We start from the raw sequence: 13,125 nt of genomic DNA, 5'->3' as shown, positions 1-13,125 counted from the left end.
GACAGGTGGGTGTGGCAAGAGGGATCTGATTTTCTATTTGATGGCTCTTTAACCAAACTAAATTGAAGGCTATGAAAACTATGCTTAATCTGAGCAATGACAATATTATAGTGTAGTAATTTATGTTAAATTTCGTACTTATTGAATGGGTGATGAATTAGAGAGGAGATGATGCTTGGAGAAAAAAATTCATATTTCTCACACTAGGGGAATTCAGAATTTTTTTTAATATTGCCTTATACATTTAAGAACTTAAAACTTATATACTATTAAAATATGGATTTTTGCTACAATTTTATGATATACTAATTGGTATAACATAAACTAAGAGTAGTTTAATTAGATTTTGAAAATTTAACTCACTAAAAACTTCGTGACATGTGCCCATGGTGAGAGGATTAAAAGTGTACCAGTTGCAAAATGGTTAATAGGGATTTACATGAACATTGGATAATAAAGATAATATGTAATATTACCATAATAGATTAATATGAAAATATCTCATACTGATGTAAATTATACTTCAGAGAGAGAATACATTCGGCTAACAGTAAGTTCCACATATCATAAAAATGAAGTAACTATGAATATATATATTTTTAAATGTAATGAATTAAGAGAGACCAAAAAAGAATAATAGGCTGAAGTGTATAAAAAAAACACTTATGGATAATCCTAAGCATATGACATGATTAACTTTATAAAACATTCAAATTTGACATGCAAGTTGTGTACTATAAAATCTTGACAATCTGTTATGGCTATTATACTTGTATGAAAACTGGAGTTCACAATATATTTTTGTAATGTGTTAATTATAGAGATTGTTTTTTTTCATGTGTAACGATGTGTTTCACATTAGATTTGAAAAAATAACTCGGTAACTATTCTACAATATACACAGAATAATACTTGACAGAATTATTATACATATTATATATTACAGCCTAATTAAACAATAAACAGTACTTGGCCAGTCTGCTAACAAACCCCAAATAACACAGGAATTGAACAACCATATTTGAATTAGAAACTACACAGAACAAGGCAATGAATATAAAGTACTGAATGATCTAAAAAAGATTCATTTACCATCAAATTTCATGTCAATAAATCTGTTGCTAACTAACAAACAACCAAGTCAGAAATAGTCAGTGTGCTTAAACCACAAGATAATCAAAGATTTGGCAAAGGATCCTTTACTTTTATATTGTTCTACTTTTTATGAGAGTATTACTTGTTTAATCTCATTTCATTAGCTACAGCCATTTTTATGTTTCACTTTCAACTTACTTGTTTCTAACACTTTTCAACATCCAACCAAGCTTATCCCTAATAAGAGACCAAGAATCTTTTCTTTCTTGAAGGATAGTAATAAATGGATGTGGTGAAGACCTTAAGATAAAAACATTCATTATAAACTGGAAGCTTAGACTGTTATAAACAGGAAGAAAGGTAATAAATATAACATAACTTGGTTTAAAACATGAGTGATAAAATCACAGTGAAAATGGAAGTGTGAAACAAAAACTGTAACTGAAAAGGTAGGCACAAGAACAATTTTAAACAGTGAATACACAACTGTTAAAAACAATAGGAGTAATATTACTGAATTATTTACACATTGAAGGATCTAACTTTAAAACATAAATAAAAATACTCTATTCAAATAAAGAAGCATGGATTATAAGTAACCACACATGCTAAATAACGTTAACTGTGAAAACATGTGTGTCTTGGTTTCAACTGCAACAAATAATAAAACATCATAAAATGATGCTATTTTATACGAATTAAGTCTGTGATTTTTCAACTGAAGCAACAGGCCTTGTTTCTACTGATACAGGTATGTATAAAAAAGCCCATATTTAAAATGACTAAACCTTAAAAAATTCGTACAATGGGAACTAAATTTCACATTGAAAATCAATTATATTTAGGAAAGTCCATGCACGTAATAATATTAAATACAGTTTCAGTCATTCTCAATCAGCACATCAAACCCTAAATAAAACTAGGGCAAAAATCATTAGTTCTAGATGCTGTTTGTTCACTGATCTTTGCAACATATAGCACACTGTTACACATTTCATACAAATCACTAATCTCACATTGTTGAGAACAATCTAAAGGAATATTAATTTCTATGAAGGCATGCAATATCATATGGATTTAAAATATATGATATGTTTATATATCATATGGATTCACCATGTATAATTTTCAAACTCTTATAATTCTCAGTTTCTAGTTTTAAGATATAACCATTTTATATATGTTTTTTTTTTTAAATCACCCTCTACAAATAATAGATTAAATCTTGTTAGACTCAAAATGGTACATATATGTGACAAGCAATGCTAGTTGGTGATTTTGCAAAACATATCTGAAAAATTAAACTAATGAGAACATTACAGAAGATTTTTGTCATGTTGTTTGGCTCAAAACACAAACCTAGCTGAAATCTATCACTTAGGTATGTTACAAGCTAATGTAAAAGGAACTGTAAGTAAAAACATATTAAATGCTTTATTAAAAATGTTAGTATAACTTACCTCTCTCTAGTGATAACATCTAATATTTTGAAGATATTTGGAAAACACAAAGAATTAAAGAGAAAAGAAATCATGATTTTACAAGCTACATAACCTGAAAACTTTAGAAAGACATTACTTTTTTTTAAGGGATAAACATAGCCTTCTAAATGTGACTGGGTTGCTGTTTTTGTTTTTTACCAAATTTAAAAGTTATGTTTTTTAAACAAGAATGGAAATAATGCAAAGTTTTAATGGAAGATGATCTGTACTTTCTTTCATCTGTATTCTGATTTACAATATCTAAGTGTTTTCCAGATATTTTTGCTTTATATAAAAGACAAGTGCCTTTTATAATACCTAGGAACAACAAAAATTTTAACATATTTGCATAACAGTACCTGGTCAGTTTTAAACTCTTGAATAAAATGAACCATTTCTTTTATTATTTTTCTTTATACAAGTAACATAAAAATGTACTCTACCTTAATGAATAAATGCACCTGAATTCACCCATTTTCTCCATTTCTTTTCTCATTTGATGCTGAATAATTTCTGTTATGGCAGCAATAATACCATTAAGGTATCTATAGAAAGAAAAATATAATGACAGTTCAAAAGCTTACTTTTGAGATTCTGTGAGAGAATTGAAATGCCAAGTTCTTTGTAATAATACTGTTATTGAAACTTGGCACATTTTTAATTTCTTGTAAAAAGTAATTTTACTGGTTTTTTCCATAGAGAATTATACAAGCTATCTATCAATGTTTCTCTTTTATTATTCTCAAATAATTACTTAAATTTAATTTTCTAAAATATTGATCACTGAACTCTAAAAATTACTATTTTGATACCATAAGCTTGTCTGTTTCATTTTAGTCTAACTGCAGTTCACTCTTCACAAGAATTTAAGACTAAATTCACACCTGGCAGATGGAACGATAACCAAAAATCCATCGATGATATAACTGGCATCAGCAAAACCATTTATAACCAAAGTTGCTATACCCTGACTTATCATCATGCTTACTGATGGAGACAGGTCTCCACATCTCTCAAACAAAAACTGAAGCTCTGGTACCTAAACATGTAAAAATTAATAAAAGTTATATATCTTCTAGTATAGCCCATAACATGTTTATCAAAATGTACAATAAAGCTAATAATTATTTTAAATTCAAATATAATATTTCAAATGCTGAATATCATGGCCACAGTTTATGTATCAAACATACACTAATGCAAATATTGGCTTCTTCCAGGGGACAAAATATCTGGGTTTGCATTGCAACTTGTGTATCAAAACAACCCCAGTTGCAAATCACTTTCCTCTTTCCTTAGCATAATATGCAAATCGTTCCTTTCTCTTGTATTTAAGTATGCTGTATTGTTTCAGTTTAATATACCAAAGTTGATTTTAATTTCCCAGAAATTACTGCCAATTGGTACATACAGTATTTTCACACTTCATCATGCATATATCATGTACATATATTTTGTAATAGTCTATTCATGATGTTTGGAATGCGCCCAGTTGGCATCCACAACCTAGCCAACTAGAATAGAGTACGTACCTACAGTACATGCACTAAACATTTAGCCAGTTACGAACTCCCTCAATACCGGCTCACTCCCAAGGACCGACCATGTGACCACTTTTACTTGTATATAGTTTTAATACATAACTTTTAATACAGGATGTGTATCTTCACAAAATTTGGCAGACTTATCATTATTATTTTCTCTATGTTAACTCTATACAAGGTTGGTCAATTTGACCGACCTCATAACCACCAAAAAGAATTCAAAGAAAATTCCACTAAACAAAGTTGTCTTCTTGAAACTAAAAATGTAATTTTTATTTCTTTTTTTTACAGAATTTTTGAGTCGAATGCAAATATCATAATTCATAAAGATGAAAAAAAATGTCATTCTTCATATGGAGATGTCTTCAGTGTTATTTGTACATATTATCAATCCTGAACATCATGAATTATCACATACTATAGTTAGTTGTTCACATTATACACATTTTAAATACAACAGTAATAGGTAAATAACCTGTGAAATTGATGTTAAATTAAAATTTATAGTCTTATCTTAAGTTTAAAATGTTAGTGTTTCATAAAATACAAAAAAAATGTTGAACTTTAAAAATTACATATATGTAGATGTGCTAAATCAAAATTCTTTTATTAAAAAAAAGCCACTAGTGATCTGTCAATCACAAAATAAATTCACTGTGGCAGTTGACACAGAAACTTCAATAAAATCTTGCAACATCGAATATCAAAGATAAAATGTAATGATGGGATAAAAAAATGGGAGAATGAAAAAATTAATGAACATAATTAAAACCACAACAAAAAATGAAGAAACAATCATCAGCTTCAAAAAAGAATTCTACACTAATACTCAGTTTTTCTCTGTCCTGAAAATGTACATGCACGCACACTTCTTTTCAACAGATGTAAACGAAAGGCAGATGCAAATATACCTTGGTAGACATTTCGTACAACATATTAAAAGCTTATAAAAGTTTTAAAAAAAAGTCTAATGTTAGGTTGTAGAATAACATTGTAAGTGTATTTATTGATACCATCCAGCACAATAAAGTTTAGCTCTAACTAACACTGACACAAGTTACAGTGCTATTTATCTTTTTATCAAATATAGGCCATACTTAATATAGGCTTAACTAAAGTTAGGTCTCTGCTAATCTAAACATTCAGAAACCTATAATTATATTTTGTAATATTGTACTTTCATTAACAGGTTCTTTTAACTTATCTGGTAAAAGTAATCCAGAAAACACCTATACAAAAAAGATGAAATCATTAGAAAAGGTGATGATGATTCTAATAACTGTTAACATAAGCTAAAGGAGCAAATCTACCAATGGATGGTGCAGTATCCCAGCAAAAGTCCCAGAAAATTGTTGTGTCTTCATGTATAGAAACAACATATGCTGAGCTACAAAATGCAAGCAGTACCATTCAAAGATATAAAAAACATCAGCGAGAAAACATCATTGGTGGCCAATGAGGAATTAGTAGCATTTATCTACAATTGAGGCCAACAAAAAAAAAAAGGAGTGAATTCCCAATTGGAAAAAGTTTTTTTATTGTTTCATATTAAGTAACCAGCTACTAAATATTATTATGATTTAAAAATGGAACTTAAAAACTGAAAAAATAAAAAAGGTATAAATTTTTCTTCAAATGATGCATATATAATGTTAAGTCACCTGATTGTGTATGAAGACAAGAAACAGAAGGCTTGAGAATAAAATTTGCCCAATAAAAGTGGTAAAGCAAAATGGGTAGAATATCAGATTGCCCAACTGTCAATTATCTCACAGGCAGAAAACTGAGTATGAGTGTATAATGAGGCTAGGGTCATTCCATATTGGAGATACTCAACACAAAAGCATGAGCAGGAAGTAGCATCACAGACCTGTGTCCTGAGGCTAACCTTAGATTCATCCAGCTGAGGTTAACCACTAGGAATGGCTTGATTCATAACATAATGGAGTGTCCTGTACTATACTACCATGTAATGCCCAAATCCTTCCTACTTCCCAAATAAGGGGTGAATTCATCTGGTTTTCTACCAGTTGGATTGCACCACCAAATGAGAAACTCTCTACATCAACTTCCCAAATGACTTAGGACTGGGGAAGCAAGAATTCTCTATATTCCATATGAAGAAATGGGGGAAGGAATCTGCATGTCATCTGGCACAATCATCTGGAATTAGGTCCCACACTGAGAGACAATGCAATGGGTTACCATGAATAAACACAGCAGGCACAAGCCAAGTGTGTGAGGAAGGCGCACATCTGATGCTATTGTTGTTGTTTTTTTAAGCATAGAATGGCCTGGAAGGAAGAATACAGAATATAAATAGCTTCCACTGAAATAGCCTTGTGGAAAACCTCATCTTAACAGTGAGCACTGAGCAAAGGTGAATAGGCTTGACAGTTTCTGTACTCCCCACTTGATGTGGATTTTGTGTAAGTATTTCTTGTGAGGCAACACCAGCCACAAGGTGAGTTCCATTGTCATGAGGTGAGGAACAGTGAGACCTAAAATTGCAAGGAGTGAGCAGGTAATAAATGAAAAACAAATAACAATAATCACCTCACAAGAGCCTTTGGATAGATTGGAGAATGGCAACTGCAGAGTAGCAAAAGCCACAAGCATAAGAAACTGTCATATAATGGAACTAATGTGATACAAGTGTGTTAGGTATCATCCACATTCCAGTCTGTAGGATTTCATCCATGAGATGATACTGATGAGAGAAGTCACGAGGTGGTAAACCTTATGGGAGATGATGAGATAAAGTAAAGAGGCAACCTCAGTCAAAGTTGAAAGTGACAAGTCATGAAAGGTGGAGGCATCTCATGTCAAGAAGTGATAGCATTTTTCACACAAGGGGACAGTTCAAACAAGATAGCAACAAACAGCTCAAACCAAACACAAAAGACAATCAAGATCAGAATGATCCTATAAAGAAGAAATGGGACAAAGGTGGTCCAGAAATAAAGTGATCCCTGTGATAAAGAGTGTGCGAGGCATCCAATACATAAATGTCTAAGCAACATCTCTTAGAAGCAAGCAGAAGAAGAAAATATGTCCTCAGAGAAAGATGATAAATGAAACAGAATGCCATAGGTTGTGAACAGAAAGCTATTGAAAGCCTGGAAAACAATACAGATACTAACCAGTCTAGAAGATGGTCCAGGTTAAGAAGACAACTGATAAGAAAAGCCCTGATGAGGTCAGTCAGAATTAGAGAATGAAAAGGAGAAGGGCCAGATAAGAGTTGAATAATTGTGGATAAAACCTCTCTATAACCAGCAATCATCAACATGGATGGGGAAAAAGTAGGACAAGCTGGTGGAAAGTGGTGACAAAGGGACTAGTAGCAGCAAATGATCCACTTGCACTAACAGAGGGCCAATGTGGAAAGCCAACAACAATGAGACATAAAATGGGCTATTCTGAGTGAAAAGTTCAACCTCACATGAAGAACCAGACAAATCTTACATGGGAAATCAAATGCATGACATCCCATCATGAAAGATAGACATCCACGGCTGGCAGGGATGGGACTGCCAAAGAGGAAGAGGCAGGCAATGCAAGAGAGAACACCATGGCTGAGCTCATCAAAAAAGGAATAATTATAACAACCCGGCAAAGGATATCACAAACCATAAATACAACATGAGAAAGAGAATGAAGAGGAGAATAGGCATAAAGAATGAAGCTGGACTAATTTTGACTCACAGTATCAACAGCCAGAGCTGCAGAGTCCAGAATTGGATACCAAAAAAAAATTTTTGTATTAAGAAGAGTTGCAAAAGCATCAATCAGAAGACTCCCATTGTGGGAAGAAGTCCACAAAAACACCAAACGATGAAGAGACCACTCTGTTGGAAAGATCCCGTCCAAGCAAGATGAGATATACACCACCAGGTCCAAAGCCACCACAATATGACAAACTGATGGTCGCAGACCAAAAATAGAAATTCTAGAGTACAATAGCACAAGTACCAAGAATTAGTGCCACCCTGATGGTTGAAGTGAGATATGGCTCTGGAATTGTTGGAATGGATCATCACCAGGTGAACTGTCAACTGAGACTGAAGACACTGCCAAGCCCAATAAGCAGCCAATATTTCATTGACATTGATATAAAAGGGCAGCTCCACTGAAGCTCAAGTCCCTTAGATATGGAGTTGGCCAGAACTACCCTGCCATCAAGAAAGAACCATCGGTGTACAGATGCAAGTTGGGTGGAGGTGGAGAAGAGAAATACATAAAGTCATGTTGGAGTGATTGAGCAACCACAACAGAATGGGGTGAAGATATGAAGGTAGAGGCACAAGAGTTGATAAAGAATCCCAGGAAATGTTCCACTGATTGTCCAGAGTCCACTTCAGGGGATTCCAAGAAGGATGAGGGATTTAAGGGAAGCCAGAGTCCTCAAAAGTGAAAAAACCTCACATGCAGGAAGAGTATAAAGTCAAAAAACATTGGAACCAGAATCTCTATGGCATGAAGACACATAGGTGACAGCTGAGCTTGCTCTACAGACAAATTGAGAAATACACTTAGGTGAACTAAATACTGAGTGGGGGTAAAGACAAGCTTGGAGCACTTCACCAGCCAATCCAGAAAAGACATCTCCTGAAAGAAAAGTTGCCTCTGCAGAAGTTCACTGAAATGGAACCAGCAACAGCCAATTGTCCATCTAAAAATGCAAATGAAAGCACCCCTAAAAATACATCCACTAAGCAAATGTTAGCATAACTCAGTTGAAAATATAAGTAGCCTAGCTAACCTAATGAAAAAGGCCCAAAACTGAAAAACATGATTTTTGGTCATCCACAACCCAGGAGATAACACCCATCACAAGCTGAGAAGATTATCCATCTTGAACCAAGGAATGTCTATAGCCAATGGAAGATACAGCCTCCTGGGGGTGCTGAAGACCAATGGAATTAATAGGGGCTAAAAAACAACCAGACAAGGAGAACGGGGAAGAGATGCAAAAATAAATCCACAGTGGTTGCAAATATGAAGAGCCAAGATCCTACCTGACCTAAGCCAAGAGGCAGCACACAAGAAATGTCATATCTGTGAACCATAATGGCCAGCCCAGCAAAAAGGGGCAACAGAATGAGAAACAGGAGAAAATGCAACTCTATATGACTTCCTAAGATGGGGAACTGTTGATGTTGTGGAACACCCCATCTCTGAAGTGCGCGTTGTGTGGCCATGGAAATATAAATGCAAGTCAAAATGGCTTGACAGTGCAGATTTGAACAGTTAAAGAATACCTGGTCAGGTACCACTCACCAGAGACTAGGATCCAAACAGTGAACATTAATAAAAGGGAAAAGAGCCCCTGAAAAGGAGAAATAAGTAAAAAATAACTTACCCAGTCAAAGTCCCACTGAATTCTAATATTCTAGAATGGCTACAGGCAGAAGATGATAACCCAAAGAGGAAGAAAACCACAATCCTATGCCAATAGTGAAAGAAAAACATACCATGGGTAGTTCACACACCCGATTGAAGAAGTACTTCCAAAGAAGGATGAAGATGAAATGCCAATGAAAAAGTAAGGTGTCAAATTGGGTGAGAAGACATTTGGAACAAAATATGGAAGGAAGATGATAGAGAGGAAGAAGCCAAATGAATGAAGAGCTAAACCCAATTGGCAAAGGAAGAAGGAGAACCTGAACAGAGGGTAGTTGCCAAGGAACCGAGTGAATAGTAGCCAATCGACCAAAGAAAGATGAAAGTGTAACCCAAGAGCATGTAAGTGATTAACGATTGCTCTGAATGCCCAACAAAACATACAAAGCTAGTCCAAAGGGCAGTGCACAAGACAGAGAAACCAACCTGTGAAGAATAAACCTAATAGATGGTCGTGAGTGATGAAATACTGGGATATGCAAATAAGCATCCACGACATTCCTTTTTTCATTGATAAACCTGAAGATAAAGCCCACCACAGGGTTACAAACGAATCCAAGGTAAAATGGGCAGATTGAAAATTAGAAGGAGGCGGAACAAACCTAGTTCAGGCCACCAGTCTCTGGTTTGATTCAAGGATAACAAACTGCCTGGAATAAAAGCCTGGAGAAAGATGATGAACAGGTGCAATGGCCTGTAAAGACAGAAAAATCTTTTGCTGCCTCAGACAAACACAGGCTGATGGCAGGATCCCAAGTCATGGGGAAGGAAAAGAGTACCAGGGACAAAGGATGTGGAGAAAGGAATTGGATGACAAGTCCCTCCGGAAAAACCCAAAGAACCTATGGAAATGTAGTGAAAGATTGCCAAAGGATAATATCATATATCAAGCTCACACTAGACCTGAACCCACTGGTTAGTTCCCGGTACTGTTGGCGACATGCCCTTCATTGTTGAATAAAACAACAAGATGAGAAACTCCTGGAAAGGGGACAGGGACAGTAAGGTAAGGATCGGGACAGGAAAGGAATAGGGGTGTGTCATAACTCCAACTGCAACTAATGTGCAACGAAAGAAGATAGGGTCAAGCATTGATGCACAGATTACACAAGATTCCAAAGTCACAGATACATGATTGAAAACATATCACTAAATAAAATACAGAAATTCCAAAAAGTAAGAGATGGCAAAAGTACCAAGGACAAGATCGTGCCCCAGAAAAAATCAACTACAGTGAAACCACGAGTGTAAAGCTACAGCCAAAAAAAGACAAACGAGCCAACATTGAGGTAATAAGGAATCACAGAAAAATGGGGAATTGGATGAAACATACCTGAGAAATCATATATAAAAATGCCCCATTAGACCTAGATGATTCTGCAGGAGGGGTAGAGAAAAACATGACAAAAACCAGTGGTGTAAAAGGGCTATCAAATCTTCAACAGCCCAAACAGATTCGTCTTGTGCAGGAGGATTAGTGGTTTACCCATATGATCATCAATCTCATAATGGATAATAGCAGAGAAATCCAATGATGGGTCTCCCGTACCTGCAGTCTGTGAAAATAGTACTGGAGGTATAAAACCCGAAGTGGGAACATGAACCTCAAAATTCATTGCAGAAATATGTAAGTCAAAGAAAAGTGTTTGATGTAAAATATGAGAGTGTGAGAAGAAAAAAAAATAAAGACTAGGAAATTAAGTTAAATAAAAAGATTTCTTCAATGTAAAGAAAAAATAATAATGATAAATTCCTACTTTGACAATTAAACTATTAAAATCACGATTCACATGAAAAGCGCCAAAAGAAAAACGTCTGAACACAAATACTGTCAAACGAAGTGACAGTTTGGTAGAATTGAATAGAAGCATCCACATGCATCATGAGAGTATGTCGCATTTTTATCGATGGAGGGTTGACACATGATTATTTTCATAAGAGATAAGTTGGAATCAGTAAATTCCAATGGAGGAAAGATGGAAGTCTTGTGGCATACATAAATGATTTTTTTTGCATATAAAGGGCATCGCTGAGCAAGAATAGCTATTTATGTGAGAGTAGGTAATGTGCCGTATCAGAAATTTAATTAGTTCACTGATGCGAAAAATATTTAAACCATCTTAACCACCTAGCAGCACAAAAATAAACTCACTCACTGATGTTTTGAAAATAATATTAGAATTTACTTCTTCAAGTGGTCACCATCTTCCTTTTTGTGCCCAGCATGATAAACTTGTTATAAGACTATTTACCCACATATGTGTAATTTATCGATCTTGCTGGTAGTGAATTTTATGCACATATTAAGGCAATAAAAACTTACCTGACTAGTGGATGTACCTAGAACCTTATTTTGTGGTACTTTTGCCATCAGCTGTGACAACAGTTTTGTTACTGCCTGTGATAGAATAAATAAACAAAATTCTTTCATTACTACTAGTACACGTAAAAGTGAAACAAACACAAAACTATCATTGTACCAGTATTCTTAAAATTACTTTGATATATTTTGTTGAGTACTTTATGAACCAAAATATTTATACTTTGATTTTTGATGTTCATAATGACCATCGCTCAGTAACATTTGATATAGGCCTCAACATACAAATTGAAATGTTGTCTCCCTTCATTAAAAGTCAATGTAAAAATGCACAAGAAATTCACATCTAGTGCCAAAGCTAGGTTGAGAAATACCCCAAGTTGCATTCTTTCACTTCAGTGTTTTAGGCTGAATAATGTATGCTTAGCAGTTTCACTTAGTTCACTTGAAAATTATTAAATATTTGTATTAAAATAGTTTAAGTTTACAGGTATACAAGAAATACAGCTTTACTGTTTCTTTTAATCATTATATTAAAAACATTTATGGTTTAGCTTTTAATTGCATTAATTTTTATAAATAGCTAATTAAAAAAATACTCATTTAATATTAAAAAAAATAGGTGATGCTAAGATAAGGGTTCCAAATGTATAAACTTGCTCAAAATGTCATTATTTAAGAGTGATTTACTGATTTATTTACTGATCCTAAGACTGAATGGACAATGTAAGAAACTGGTTATTTTATACCTAAAAATTACCAAGTTTTATTTTTTGTTGTCAGACTTATGAAATATGCATTACCAAATTTTTTTTCAAACATGAGATATACAACAAGAACTTTTAAAGTTGATTCATAAAGATATTAAATATATTTAATTCATTAAAATACACACCTGTTTTTGTGTGGTCACATTCTGAAATTCCAGTTTTACTTTAAATTCCTCCATGTTGATTTTGCTATAGTTTACAGAGCAAATTAGCCTACAGAAAGTAAAAACAAACATTACATTACACAAGGTCAATAAAAACACTCCAAGTATGTTAATTAGCTTTCTTAATGGCATCATGATCTTGTAAGCTTTAAAAGGTATTACATTATAATTCTTTGAAGTTTCATAAAAGCAAAAACTTTATATTTTTTGATAAAATGAACTTCAAAACAGACACTGATATACTGTAAACCTTTTCTCACTCTGTCAGTAATCAAATCTTTAGGTTTTGAATGTCCATGATGCAATATGCACTATTTTCTCGTGCATCAAATCCATATTTAAGTC

The 13,125-nt window shown here is 33.8% G+C and overlaps 1 protein-coding gene across 1 annotated transcript in view; it reads right to left on the bottom strand.

Annotated features, from left to right (window-relative positions):
• Positions 1-13,125, bottom strand: part of LOC106473917 (focadhesin-like) — a gene marked incomplete at its 3' end in the record, with an annotated part of 43,520 nt that overhangs the window by 16,834 nt on the left and 13,561 nt on the right. The window contains exons 2-6 of the mRNA XM_022402318.1: positions 12,742-12,829; positions 11,850-11,924; positions 3,461-3,615; positions 3,020-3,121; positions 1,294-1,395 (exon numbers count right to left, since the gene is read on the bottom strand). Coding sequence (XP_022258026.1) covers positions 1,294-1,395; positions 3,020-3,121; positions 3,461-3,615; positions 11,850-11,924; positions 12,742-12,795 — 488 coding nt within the window. The remainder of the gene's footprint in view (positions 1-1,293; positions 1,396-3,019; positions 3,122-3,460; positions 3,616-11,849; positions 11,925-12,741; positions 12,830-13,125) is intronic.

Source organism: Limulus polyphemus, unplaced genomic scaffold (genome assembly GCF_000517525.1).
Source record: "Limulus polyphemus unplaced genomic scaffold, Limulus_polyphemus-2.1.2 Scaffold6628, whole genome shotgun sequence".
NCBI lineage: Eukaryota > Metazoa > Arthropoda > Merostomata > Xiphosura > Limulidae > Limulus > Limulus polyphemus.
Note: the sequence above shows the minus strand (reverse complement) of the source record. Positions and strands in the feature narration are given on the sequence as shown.